The 13,259-nt window shown below is 47.3% G+C and overlaps 1 protein-coding gene across 2 annotated transcripts in view; it reads left to right on the top strand.

The window, feature by feature from the left end:
• The window catches only part of LOC309588004 (gamma-aminobutyric acid receptor subunit rho-1), a gene marked incomplete at both ends in the record, with an annotated part of 33,381 nt that extends 20,327 nt beyond the window's left edge, over positions 1-13,054 (top strand). For both annotated transcript variants that reach the window (XM_082306704.1, XM_082306705.1), the window contains 6 exons: positions 978-1,201; positions 7,458-7,540; positions 8,760-8,900; positions 9,370-9,522; positions 11,738-11,934; positions 12,767-13,054. In XM_082306704.1, the coding sequence (XP_082162830.1) occupies positions 978-1,201; positions 7,458-7,540; positions 8,760-8,900; positions 9,370-9,522; positions 11,738-11,934; positions 12,767-13,054 (1,086 nt within the window). The remainder of the gene's footprint in view (positions 1-977; positions 1,202-7,457; positions 7,541-8,759; positions 8,901-9,369; positions 9,523-11,737; positions 11,935-12,766) is intronic.
• Positions 13,055-13,259: the final 205 nt, after the last annotated feature.

A 13,259-nucleotide genomic window follows, 5' to 3' on the forward strand; every position in this document is an offset into this window, starting at 1 on the left:
GCTTCAGCTGGATGTGGTATAAAGAATTTCGAAGAATTATATTGGCCTTTACTGTAAAAATAGCATAGGCTGCAACTAACAAATCACTTCTACTGAAAAAAGACTACGGAAACCCCCATATTCCAAAATGCTTGGAAAGTGCTGTGGAGAAAAAAAATCCAAATGTCAAATAATTTCAAAAAACCACTCCAAATCCACCTGATTTCCTCTACTCCAGACACCAGGGCAGACTGGGCAGTCTTAGAACTTCCCTGAGTCTGTGGGCAATATATTACATTACACTGGAAGATACTATGCTTATAAACACTTGTGGTTGAGCTTATCTTCAGACACGTGAAGGGTTCCTTTGAAATAAGGAAAAAAGCAAACCCAAGTGTACATGCCTCCGGTGTCAGACTCCAAATACAACAGAGCTCAAAGAGAAGGAGCATGCCTTGGATGTAAGAGTACAATATTTGGGGAGAAAGAGCAAAAAAAAAAACCCATTTTGGTCAAATACTGAGTCAAAAACATTTCAGTGGCTGTGCTGGAGGAAGAGCTCCCACTGCAGCATCTCCTCTGGCTGCCCGGGGGAAGACAGTTGCTGGAGCAGCACGGAGGACAGTATGGACAACAAATGTTGCTTCACTGTTGGCTCCAGAAATGCAGCTTCGTAGGGTTGGGGGATTAAGTGGTCGGCGGCACTCTCCACCTACCACTGCCTTCTGCCTTTTGGTCCCTGGAGGGGTTGCAGACATCAAAACACAATGTTTGCATTTCAGAGGTGGATTCACCAGCTGGATGGGATCTGACTTCTGAACCCAGTAAGTTGGTCTCACCTGAGGAATAAATAAGCTGCAGCCAGTTGTGTCCCCTGCAGCACAGGGAGTGGATGTGCCTTCAGGAATGGTGCTTTTACAGCCTGTGGTTTCTCCCAGGGAGAAGTCACTGCTATGCCGACAAGGCATTAAGTTGTGACAGAAGCCTGTTTGTTGCAGGACTTCACCATGACGCTTTATCTGAGGCACTACTGGAAAGACGAGAGGCTGTCCTTCCCCAGCACCAACAACCAAAGCATGACCTTCGATGGCAGGCTGGTGAAGAAGATCTGGGTCCCCGACATGTTCTTTGTCCACTCCAAGCGTTCCTTCATCCACGACACCACCACAGACAACGTCATGCTGCGGGTCCAGCCAGATGGGAAGGTACTTTATAGCCTCAGGTAAAGCTGCTTTCAGTCAATGTGAGCTATTAGTGGAGTGAGAGAGAAAGTGGTTTAGTTGATTCCTGTATTGTGTTTTTGCATGACTTCATACTGAAAAAAACATAAAAATGAATGAATGTGCTGACTATCCACTGACGTCTGAGTCCCTGTGCAATTTCATTAAGTGCCTATCGCAGGAAGCCAATTTCTATGCCAAAGTTGCTGGTTCCACCAGCGTCCCTTTGCCTTGTGTGCATGGTTAACCCTTGCTCCTGCTGTCGGGAAGCTGCGGCCAGACGCGGCAGTCCCTCAGAGCAGTTCACTGGGGGCCAGCGGGCTGTGATCCCCATGGGGCACTGCAGAAGAGGCAAAGCACTATCTCAGGAAGAGGGCAATATCTAATAATAAACAGAGGTTCAGAGCAGCTCTAGTTATTCAGTTCACAAAAAAGTCTCTGGGCCTCACGAATGTCCAATTTCTATTCGTAAGGTAATTATGAAGAAGTATAAATTATACTGAGCACAACTTTAGCTTTATGATAAGCAACGAGACATACTAAGCATCCTTCAGCACATGAAGCAACAAGCTTCAGAGCAAGGGTATGTAGCTCCTGGTGACTCACACGTATGCCTAGAGCAACCCAAACACTTGACTTCGACTCTTTGTGCTTTTTGTGCACTATCTATTTCATGTGAAATGCATGAAAGCTCCTTGAAGAGGGGGTGAAATCCATGTGGCAGCAAAGACACAAAGGTTATAGATGTGTTAGAAACCACGGAAGTGCCTGAGAATGGTCACATAGGAATTACGGCTTCTCCCCACAAAAAGGTGGTGGGATCAATAGCCCAACTGAAGTGCATCTACACCGATGCATGCAGCATGGGCAACAAACAGGAGGAGCTGGAAGCCATTGTGCAGCTGGAAAACTATGGCATAGTTGACATCATGGAAACATGGTGGGATGACTCGCACAAATGGAATGCTGCAATGGTTGGCTATAAACTCTTCAGAAGAGATAGGCAAGGATTGAGAGGCGGTGGGGTAGCCCTGTATGTTAGGCTACCCTTTTTTTTTGATTGTTTTGATTGTCTAGAGCTTAATGATGGTGATGATAGGCTTGAGTGTTCATGGGTAAGAACCAGGGGGGAGGTCAACAAGGCAGATATCATGGTGGGAGTCTAGTATAGAGCACCCAACCAGGATGAAGTGGCAGAAAAAATATTCTCTAAGCAGCTGGGAGAAATCTCACAATCGCTAGCCCTTGGTCTCGTGGGGGACTTCAAATTACCAGGTGTCTGCTGGAAATACAATACAGCAGAGAGGAAACAGTCTAGGGGGTTCCTGAAGTATGTCGAAGATATATCTTCCTGACACACACAGCGGGTGAGGGAGCCAACTAGGGAAGGCGCCCTGCTGGACCTCTTGTTTGTGAACAGAGAAGGCCTGGTGGGTGATGTGATGGCTGGAAGCTGTCTTGGGCATAGTGATCATGAAATGATAGAGTTTTCAATTCTTGGAGAAGTAAGAAAGGGGATCAGCGGAACTGCTGCCTTGGAATTCCAGAGGACAGACTTTGACCTGTTTAGGAGCCTGGTTGACAGGGTCCTTTGGGAGGCAGTCCTGAAGGGCAAAGGAGTCCAGGGAGGCTGGACATTCCTCAAGAAGGAAATCTTAAAGGCGCAGGAGCAGGGCGTCCCCATGTGCTGAAAGACGAGCCAGCAGCGGGGGAGAAGACCGGCCTGGCTGAACAGAGCTTTGGCTCGAACTCGGAAATAAAAGGAGAGTTTATGGCCTTTGGAAGAAAGGGCAGGCAACTCAGGAGGACTACGAGGATGTCATGAGGTTATGCAGGGAGAGGATTAGAAGGGCCAAAGCCCAACTAGATCTTAGTCTGGCTACATCTGTAAAAGACAATAAAAATGTTTCTATAAATACATTAGCAACAAAAGGAGAGCTAAGGAGAATCTCCATCCTTTATTGGATGTAGGGGGAAACACAGTGACAAAAGATGAGGAAAAGGCTGGGGTACTTAATGCCTTCTTTGCCTTGGTCTTTAATAGCCAGACCAGTTGTTCTTGAGGTACCCAGCCCCCTGAGCTGGAAGGCAGGGACGGGGGCCAGAATGAAGCCCCCATAATCCAAGGGGAAATGGTTAGTGACCTGCTACACCACTTGGACACGCACAAGTCTATGGGGCCAGATGGGATCCACCCAAGGGTCCTGAGGCAGCTGGTGGAGGTGTTCACCAAGACACTTTCCAGTATCTATCAGCAGTCCTGGCTAACAGGGGAGTTCCCAGTGGACTGGAAGTTAGCAAATGTGACGCCTCCTCTATAGAAAAGGCCGGAAGGAGGATCCAGGGAACTACAGGCCTGTCAACCTGACCTCGGTGCTGGAGAAGGTTATGGAGCAGATCATCCTGACTGCCATCACACAGCACGTATGGGACAACCAGGGGATCAGGCCCCGTCAGCATGGGTTTATGAAAGGCAGGTCCTGCTTGACTGACCTGATCTCCTTCTATGACAAGGTGACCCACTCAGTGGATGAGGGGAAGGCTGTGGATGTTGTCTACCTGGACTCTAGTAAAGCCTTTGACACTGTTTCCTACAGCATTCTCCTGGAGAAACTGGGGGCTCATGGCTTGGGCAGGTGTATGCGTCGCTAGGTAAAAAACTGGCTGGATGGCTGAGCCCAAAGAGTTGTGGTGAATGGAATTAAATCCAGTCAGTGGCTGGTCACAAGTGGTGTTCCCCAGGGCTCAGTATTGGGGTCAGTTCTCTTTAATATCTTTATCAATCATCTGGATGAGGGGATTGAGTGCACCCTCAGTAAGTTTGCAAATGGCACCAAGTTGGCTGGGAGTGTTGATCTGCTGGAGGGTAGGAAGGTCCTACAGAGGGATCTGGACAGGCTGGGTCGATGGGCCAGGGCCAGCTGTATGAGGTTCAACAAGGCTCAGTGCTGGGTCCTGCACTTGGGTCACAACAACCCCATGCAACACTACAGGCTGGGGGAGGAGCGGCTGGAGAGCTGCCTGGTGGAAAAGGACCTGGGTGTGCTGGTCGACAGCCACCTGAACATGAACCAGCAGTGTGCTCAGGTGGCCAAGAAGGCCAACAGCATCCTGGCTTGTATCAGGAATAGTGTGGCCAGCAGGACCAGGGAAGTGACAGTGCCCCTGTATTCGGCACTGGTGAGGCCGCACCTTGAATACTGTGTTCAGTTTTGGGCCCCTCACCACAAGAAGGACATGGAGGTGCTGGAGCGTGTCCAGAGGAGGGCAACGAGGCTGGTGAAGGGTCTAGAGCACAAGTCTTATGAGGAGCGGCTGAGGGAGCTGGGGTTGTTTAGCCTGGAGAAGAGGAGTCTGAGGGGAGATCTTACCGCTCTCTACAACTACTTGAAAGGAGGTTGTAGCGAGGTGGGGGTCGGTCTTTTCTCCCAAGCAGCAAGTGACAGGACAAGAGGAAATGTCCTCAGGTTGTGCCAGGGGAGGTTTAGGTTGGATGTTAGGAGAAACTTGTTCACTGAAAGGGTAGTCAGGCACTGGACCAGGCTGCCCAGGGAAGTGGTTGAGTCCCCATCCCTGGAGGTATTTAAAAGCTGGGTAGACGTGGTGCTTAGGGACATGGTTTAGTGGTGGATTTGGCAGTGCTAGGTTAACGGTTGGACTCAATGGTCTTAAAGGTCTTTTCAACCTAAACAATTCCATGATTCTATGATGCTGTGGGAACAAGTGAGAATTTTGTCCTCTAGTTTGAGTAGTGATGTTAACCCTGACTTTCTCCCTTATTTTCCAACTGGTGGATCAGCTTTACTTGCTCCAGACTAACACAGGTGTGTGTGCAGGTGTCAGAAGCAAGGAGGTGATTGAAAAACAGTACAGGATCCCATAGACTGTTCTTAGGGTTTCCTCTGACGTCCTCCTCCTCAACACAAACACTTCATGGGAAACAGGCTGGGCAGGCTCAGCCTGTGAAACTTCGTGGGGTCTTAGGTGTCAATGAGACACTGAGCCCCTCAGTCCAACCCACATGGAGACCCTATCGGGAATGTGCAGCAGCAGACACCAGGTGCCTGGGGATGTCCATAACTGCAAGCAGAGGCACCCCTGAGCTGTTGGTGTTGGGGAGCTGTGAAATGTGAGGCAAGGGGTGGGGTGGTGGGCTCAGGGTTGCTTCTTACAGCTTAGACACCTACTTTCCTTGAATATTGCTGACCATAAATCTGAAGATTATTAAACGAGGATTTTTTTCTTTCTACTTGTTACTTTCATGCTTGGAGATGCTAAGTGAGGGCATCTGTCAATCTCCAAAAGAAACTAAAATCAGTGCTTCTGTTTTTCTTGGCTGCAGCTCCATCCAGTTAGAAAAGAAGTATTGCCAAAATGATCCATAAAAACCATTGGACAGGAAATTGCTGTAAAACATTCTGATGCAAGAATGTCGACATCACCTCCACAGCAATGAAATAGCAAAATATGTGATAAATAAACAAAGCATCAGATGGTAGATAACGTAGTCTGAAGGACAAAAAAGAGGGAAAATCTGACTGACAGGAGGTCAGTAGCAGCAAGATGCATAGATTTAACTTTAACTAATGATAAGGTTGCAGAATACATTGCTTGGGAAGGCTGTGGAGGTCCTTAAGGGCATGTTAGACAGTAACCTTAGGAGTGGCAGAGGCAGAGCTAAGCCTGCCATGAGGTGTTTTATGATTTTTATGAAAGGAAGGCAAGAAAAGCAATTCTTGATTCCCTGTGGGGTATCAGTTTGACACAAATTTTCTAGTTCTCTGATATTTTTATCTTACTGTTCACTGGAATTCATAGCCTGAACAGTGTTTGCCTTCTCATTATTAAAGCTTTTTCTTCACTCTGCATCTTAGACAAGGTTCAGGTGTTCCTTAGGCCTTTGCAAAGTTTGCTCAGGTCCTTAGTGCAATAAAAAAAGGACAATAAAATGACATAAATTTCAGCTATAGCATGCATGCCTATATATTCTTTCATTTAGCTGCATGATACCAATCATCTGCATTGCAAGCATTTATGGTTGTCTAAAGAAGATGGGAACAGAAGAATATCAAACTACTCAGATCCTGCCATGCAGAGTCTTGTGCTTAAACAATTGTCCTGCACAAAATGGTGGTGAACATCTTGAATAGCAAATTGACAGAGTTTTATTATTTTATTCAGTGGCGACTGCAGGTTGGAGTGCTTTATGAATGGTGGGGGAGTATGAATACTGATCTCCCCTTAAGAGCAAACAGGTCTTTACTGCCCGCCTGCCTTTGCTGAATGCCTTTGCCTGTAGACTATATTTTTTCCTCAGTGTCTGCCTTTTTCAAGGTTCTTTACCAGACTTTGTCTTGTCTTGGAAACCACCGTAGACCTCACTGGCAACCTAAACAACAAATCTGAGCCAAGCACTTTCACTCAAGGACTAAATGCAGTTAGAAAAGCAACATCAGTGGGAACCCACACATGCAAAAGGACTACTAACATAAGGGACTGTCATTATGTGACAGATGTCTGTCTACCATTAACCCTGCTATAATTCATTAATTCTTTCCCCGTTATGATTTATACTTCTGCTTTCATTTACTTCCCTAGAGTTCAAGCCAGTTGAGTCAAGATTTATGGATGCTTCCAGCGCAAACACAAAATTACGCTATTAAAAATGAGATAATCACACTATAGCAAGACCAGAGCTTTTGATTGATGGGGCAGAGCATTCCAGCGGTCTCTCTTGCATACCAGCTCCAGCCCGGACTCGAGGCACTGCCTGTGCCCTCTGGTGATTGATACCCAGGTGTGATCACCAGGTTCTCGTTCAGCCTCTGGAAATTCGCAATGTGTGGAGAAAACTACCTGCATCCCTCATGGCACTAGGATGGCTTTGATAAATGTAAATTATTTTCTCATACAAAGCATCCGTTGAAAGCACAGATCGCTGCAGAAAGATGTTTGCTGATAGTAAAAGAGGAAGAAGTGCCCTCTCTGCCCTTTCCCATTTTCTGCTCCAGTATTTTTGTCATCTAGTAGCAATTTGTAATGGCCTAACTTTCTAGTCATCTTTTCTAACACTAGTTTGCTGAGAAGAAATGGCTTTAACTAAAGTGGAATGGCATTAGCTGAATGGAAGGTATTTATTGTCAGTGGACTGTTTCTGGCCAGATAGTTACTTAATAAAAAAAACAAACTCACAGCTATACTATTTTTCAGTCACATAAGAAGACAAATTTTTAATGGAATGTTTTTTATTATTCCTAGAGTTACGGTAACGGCAATGTGCAACATGGATTTTAGTCGCTTTCCCCTGGACACACAGACGTGTTCCCTGGAGATTGAAAGCTGTAAGTAAAGCAGAGGTGCAGGGAAGCCGAGGGCCACACACCATGGGCACCCAAACTGTATTTAATTATATCAATAATTATACCAATAATTAAACTGCTGCTGCATTAATGGGAGCTCTAACCAAAGTCAGCAGGTTTCAATGCTAAGAAGAACTCCCTGCCCATATTTTTTCACTGGAATTAGACGGTGTTTGCAACAATGCAGTGTTTTTAAACACCTGCTGTGAGCACTGTCGTGCCAGCGTCCCCAAAAGCCAGCCAGGCTGCCCCACTGCCACCCCATCCCCAGAGGACCTGGGCCACTTGTCTGCAGGTCAGCAGTCTCGAGCAGCCCCCGCTTGCCCAGTGGTGCCCTCAAACACATAAATAAATGGCCCTACGCCCTTCACGTGCACCATCTGCTCATCCGTGGTGTAGAAACCATGACAGGGCAGTGACATTAATCACCTTCCTCTTACGTTTCTTACACTTGTTTGAGATAAACCCAGCTTATACCCACATGTAGCTCCTTTGTCCCAGGTATGACGCACATACGAATCAGCTAGATTTCATACAGCAACATTTTAAACTTTTATCTCTTTAGGAGTTCTTTTTCTTCTCCTTCTTAAGCTTGCAATAAGAAATTATAATCTTAATTCTGTTTTAATACATTTATGTGTGATTTTTTTCTCTCTGTCTGGGAACAGCTGCTACTAAACCTACCTGAAAGGATCAACATTACTATATTTCCACATGTATTACAGAAACAAGACCTCTAATGTTCATGTGTGCATCACAGGCAGAAAGTTTACCCAAGAGTTTTTCCTCCTGCATGCCTCAGTCCATTGATAGATTGCTCCTCCTTTTACCCCAAGCAGGCTCTTTCCTCAAAGTCTCCTTTCCTTTGCTTCTGATTTTAGGACATTGATAAGGGCCAGTTTTTCAACTTCTGGTGTGGTGGGTTACCTGACGCATGGATTATGCGTGCGAAATTATGATTAGAGAAACAAAAGGGTTTACAAAACGCACCATGCATCGGGACTGAGGGCTGTGACAATGAGCTAATCCATTCCTTGCTACCGTCATACCCACCATCATCGTGGCTCTCAGCTGGGTGGTGGCATTTGGCCTTTTCAGCCGGGAGCTCCCAGGTAGCCTGGAAGGTGTGTGGGCACACCCTGGGCTGTGGGCGCAATAGCTGGCTCGGTGCATTGCACCAAGGTTTGCTCTGCTCCCATAGATGCCTACACTGAAGATGACCTCATGCTCTACTGGAAGAATGGGAACGACTCCCTAAAAACAGATGAGAGGATATCGCTGTCCCAGTTCCTCATCCAGGAGTTTCACACCACCACAAAGCTCGCCTTTTACAGCAGCACAGGTGGGTACCAGAGTGCCTGCCAGCGGGTGGGCTGAGGGAAGAAGGGGAGCAAACCGTCACTCTCGACCTTGGCCATGGACAAGTGTCCATTGGGAGGTCTCCCTGTGGCCCATCAGACCTGCCCCTCTTCCATGTTGAGGCTGCTGTCCCTGACACAGCTTTCCATCTTGATGCTTCTGTAGTCCGGAAAGGCAATCCCTCTTCAAGATCACACCAAGCCTTAACATGAAATAAACTCTCCAGGTGCACAGGTTATATTATCTTCTCTGGAAGATGTGGTCCTGAAAGACGTTTTGACTTTGATAGTTGGTTCAGTAAGGAGTCTTTTCTGTAAACTGCAATAATCTGTGGTTATTAACTGTGTTTTTCTAAAAGCAAATGAGGCACTATTCCCCTGACACAACATTACCTTCTCTGAAGGTAGCTGATGTTGGTGTGACTTCTCTTTTTCCTTCTCTCTGTTATACAGGGTGGTACAATCGCCTCTACATAAACTTCACTTTACGCCGACACATCTTCTTCTTCTTGCTCCAAACCTACTTCCCCGCCACTCTCATGGTCATGTTGTCCTGGGTGTCCTTCTGGATCGATCGCCGAGCCGTTCCTGCCAGAGTCCCTTTAGGTAAACACAATCTTCTTGTCAGCAGACCTAAGAGACAATTGCTGCAACTGTGGCCTTGACCACCAAGACAAAATCCCCTGTGCTATGCACTGCCCCTGTGTCATGGTTTAAGCCCAGCCAGCAACTCAGCACCACACAGCCGCTCGCTCACTCCCCCCTGGTGGGACGGGGGAGAGAATCGGAAGAGTAAAAGTGAGAAAACTCATGGGTTGAGATGAAGACAGTTTAATAGGTACAGCAAAAGCCGCGCGCACAAGCAAAGCAAAGCAAGGAATTAATTCGCTACTTCCCATCGGCAGGCAGGTGTTCAGCCATCCCCAGGAAAGCAGGGCTCCATCACGCATAACGGTTACTTGGGAAGACAAACGCCATCACTCCGAACGTCCCCCCCTTCCTTCTTCTTCCCCCAGCTTATATACTGAGCATGATGTCATATGGTATGGAATAGCCCTTTGGTCAGTTGGGGTCAGCTGTCCCAGCTGTGCTCCCTCCCAGCTTCTTATGCACCTGGCAGAGCACAAGAAGCTAAAAAGTCCTTGACTAGTGTAAACTCTACTCAGCAAGAACCAAAACATCAGTGCGTTATCGACATTATTCTCATCCTAAATCCAAAACACAGCACTCTACCAGCTACCAAGAAGAAAATTAACTCTATCCCAGCTGAAACCAGGACACCCTGCATTGCCTTGTGGCATGGAAATCAGCTATGCCACACGTGTGTCCCTCGTGCAGGGGACTGGCCATGGTACAAACTCTCCATCTTCCCTGCAGTGCCAAGTGAATTGCCTTCCCTGCTTGCACAAGCGCTAGCTGCATGCGGTGCAAATCAGGGAGCAAATGTCCTGCTCTGCTTTTATTGAGTTAACAGACATCGCACAGAAAGAGCCAAAGTGTCAGTATCCTTCAGAGACTTCAGTGAGCGAGAAGGTGAAAATCAATATTAGCAGCCCTGACAAAATTTCAGTTTATTGAGTTTTGCTAGAGGAGGGAAGGTGGAGGAAACACAGTCAGCTGAGCTGCGTTATTCAACTTATTAAATGAGTTTACAGTGCAGTGTGAGGGATTCAGCTTCTCCTTCTGCATCATCCTTCAGACAGAAGAAGCCATATGCCAGAGGAGTCACCAGGCGAGCAGAACTATGCTACGGACATAAATCTTCTAAAGCAGATGCTTTGCCCTTAGCAAAGTGCTGTTTGTATTTTTGCAGACTTTGAGCCCAAGCTTGTTTCTGCTTATTCCAGGCAAAACTCCTCAGGATTTTATTTATTGTTAAAATTACATTCCTCAGTGGAGAAGATGTATACAGGCATAGCAGAGATAGCAATGGGGCAGTTATCCATGTCTGTGTTCAGAAACAGCATCCATTGCCTTGAGACATCATTGAAAGGAGCATAAGGGTTTGGGCCATGGCTTTTTGAGAGGTGTAGGCACTGCCTTTAGCAGTACTTTTTAGTGCTTACACACTCCTGTGAACTCAGTCCTTTGTGCTTATATACATCATTTCAACTTTCAAAGGGATCATTAATGTAACTAAGCCCTGAAATAAGAGGGTCACAGACACCTTCCCTCAGAGCTCAGATAACTCTGAACTGCAGGGGCTCCTGCCCTTGCTGATGTACTCATGGTGCTCATCCACGGCGTAACGTGGGGCAGCTTTGCCCTCTGGGGCCCCATTAGTCCCTGCTCTTGCTCCAGGGAAGGCACAGACCAGGCTTGGGAGCTGGGTGGTGACTTCCCACGAAGCAGGACTTCTCAGGAGCAGACAGAAAGCACAGACTTGGGGAACCTGGTGGAAGCAGGAGCAGCAGCAGACGAGCTTCGCTTGTGCCTGTGCTGCAGAGGGGGTGAACGCGAAGCTGAGCTACTTGTACACCCACCCTGGGGACTGTCTTGAGCCTGGAGATGGGGCGCAGCCAGCGCAGGGTCAAAGCGCTGCTGCCTGCCGTGGGATGGGAGGCTGGTGGCATGATGGGGAACCAGGCTAGCAACACCCTCAGACCAGAACTAGAGCTGTTCTCACCAAAAGGACAGAACAACCCCAGTAAGAAATCAGGGCTGCCCGGACCCTCCTCGGGCAGTGAAACCCACCACTCAAATGTGAAAAAAAATACCGCAAGACAAATTCAAATGTCAGGAAATAGTAATGACAGCTGTATTTGTGACGAAGGGTCTGGGCTGAAAGTGCTTTACGGGCTCTCTGCTGGTGTATTCCCAGGGATAACCACTGTGCTGACCATGTCCACGATCATCACTGGGGTGAACGCCTCCATGCCCCGCGTTTCCTACATCAAAGCAGTGGACATTTACCTGTGGGTCAGTTTTGTGTTCGTCTTCCTCTCGGTGCTGGAGTACGCGGCAGTGAATTACCTGACTACGGTGCAAGAGCGGAAGGAGAGGAAACTGCGGGACAAGGTGAGGTTTTCTATCTCTAATGCAGCTTTACGCCCCCGGGAAAAGATGTGGCAAATGTCTGGAAATATTCAAAAGTTTGCAACTACAGCGTGCTGCTCCCAGCTGCCTGGGGAGAACGCAGGGCATGCAGAAAGACACGAGCAGTGAGGCGTTCCTGGTTATAAAGATTTGCTACAGACAACCCACACCTGAACTCACTGCTCTTTCTTCAGAGTCTGAGGGCACTCGTCCCTCCATGTGCAGCCCTCCACTGCCTGTATAAACGGGACAGGGTTTAGGATTTTACCTTTAAATACTGTTCTATGCGGAAGATCCAAGCCTGTGAATAGCACCAGATGGATACTGTGTTTTGGGTTCCAGATCACGGGGCAGATTTCCCCCACCTTTCTCCAGGCACAGTCTAAACTTACACACAGTGGTCCAAACTTCCCCCTTCTGCCTTCCTTACATCAAATTATAACCTAAGCTCTTTATTTCAAATGGGGCAAGCCTGATACGTGCCTCCTGCAGATTCCCTCTGCCCTCTTCTCCGATTTTCTCAGCTTCAAGGTACAGGTCCAACCTTTATTTACATCCTGATACGTGTGCTTAAGCCAAATGAGCTTCTTCACAGACAACCCCACTCTCTCCCTGACTACGCTGTGTCTTGCAGACACAAAATTGAAGAAGCAAAAAGCTGCTGCCCAGCTCCATCCTCTCGTTCTCCCTTTTGTGTCCCAGCAGCCTGAATTCCCCAGGCTTGTCCCCTTCTCTGCTTTTGTAAGGAGAAGAGGGATGTCTGTGTACATCTGGACACAACTCAAACCCATCCTGCGCTTACCTGTGTCCACAGCTTCCCTGTGCGTGCAGCCTACCTCAGCCTCGGCCCATGATGATGGACGGCAGCTACAACGACGGGGATGTGAACGAACTGGGGCACTACGTGTCCGACAACGGAGATAAACAAGACCGAATGATGGTGCAGCTGGCGCTGGGGTCTGAGAGGGGCTCAGGCAGGAGGAAAAACCAGCGATACGTCAGCATGCGGATCGACACTCATGCCATCGACAAGTACTCCAGGATAATATTCCCTGGTGCATACATTCTATTCAATTTGATATATTGGTCCATTTTTTCATAAATATACATAACTTCTGTAGTCACAGAGCATTGTGACATTAAATGAAAGTACCGTCTCATAGGCTAACAGAAAGAAAATGGAGAATTGCTTTAATTGGAAGGAAGATTGATATTTTTTCAGGATTTTTTTTTTATTAGATGCAACTCATCTGTGGCATAAATAATTGTGCAAGTTTCACATTTCAGCAAAATATAGGATATACAAT

The sequence above is a fragment of the Platalea leucorodia genome (genome assembly GCF_965183815.1).
Source record: "Platalea leucorodia genome assembly, chromosome: 3".
Lineage (NCBI taxonomy): Eukaryota > Metazoa > Chordata > Aves > Pelecaniformes > Threskiornithidae > Platalea > Platalea leucorodia.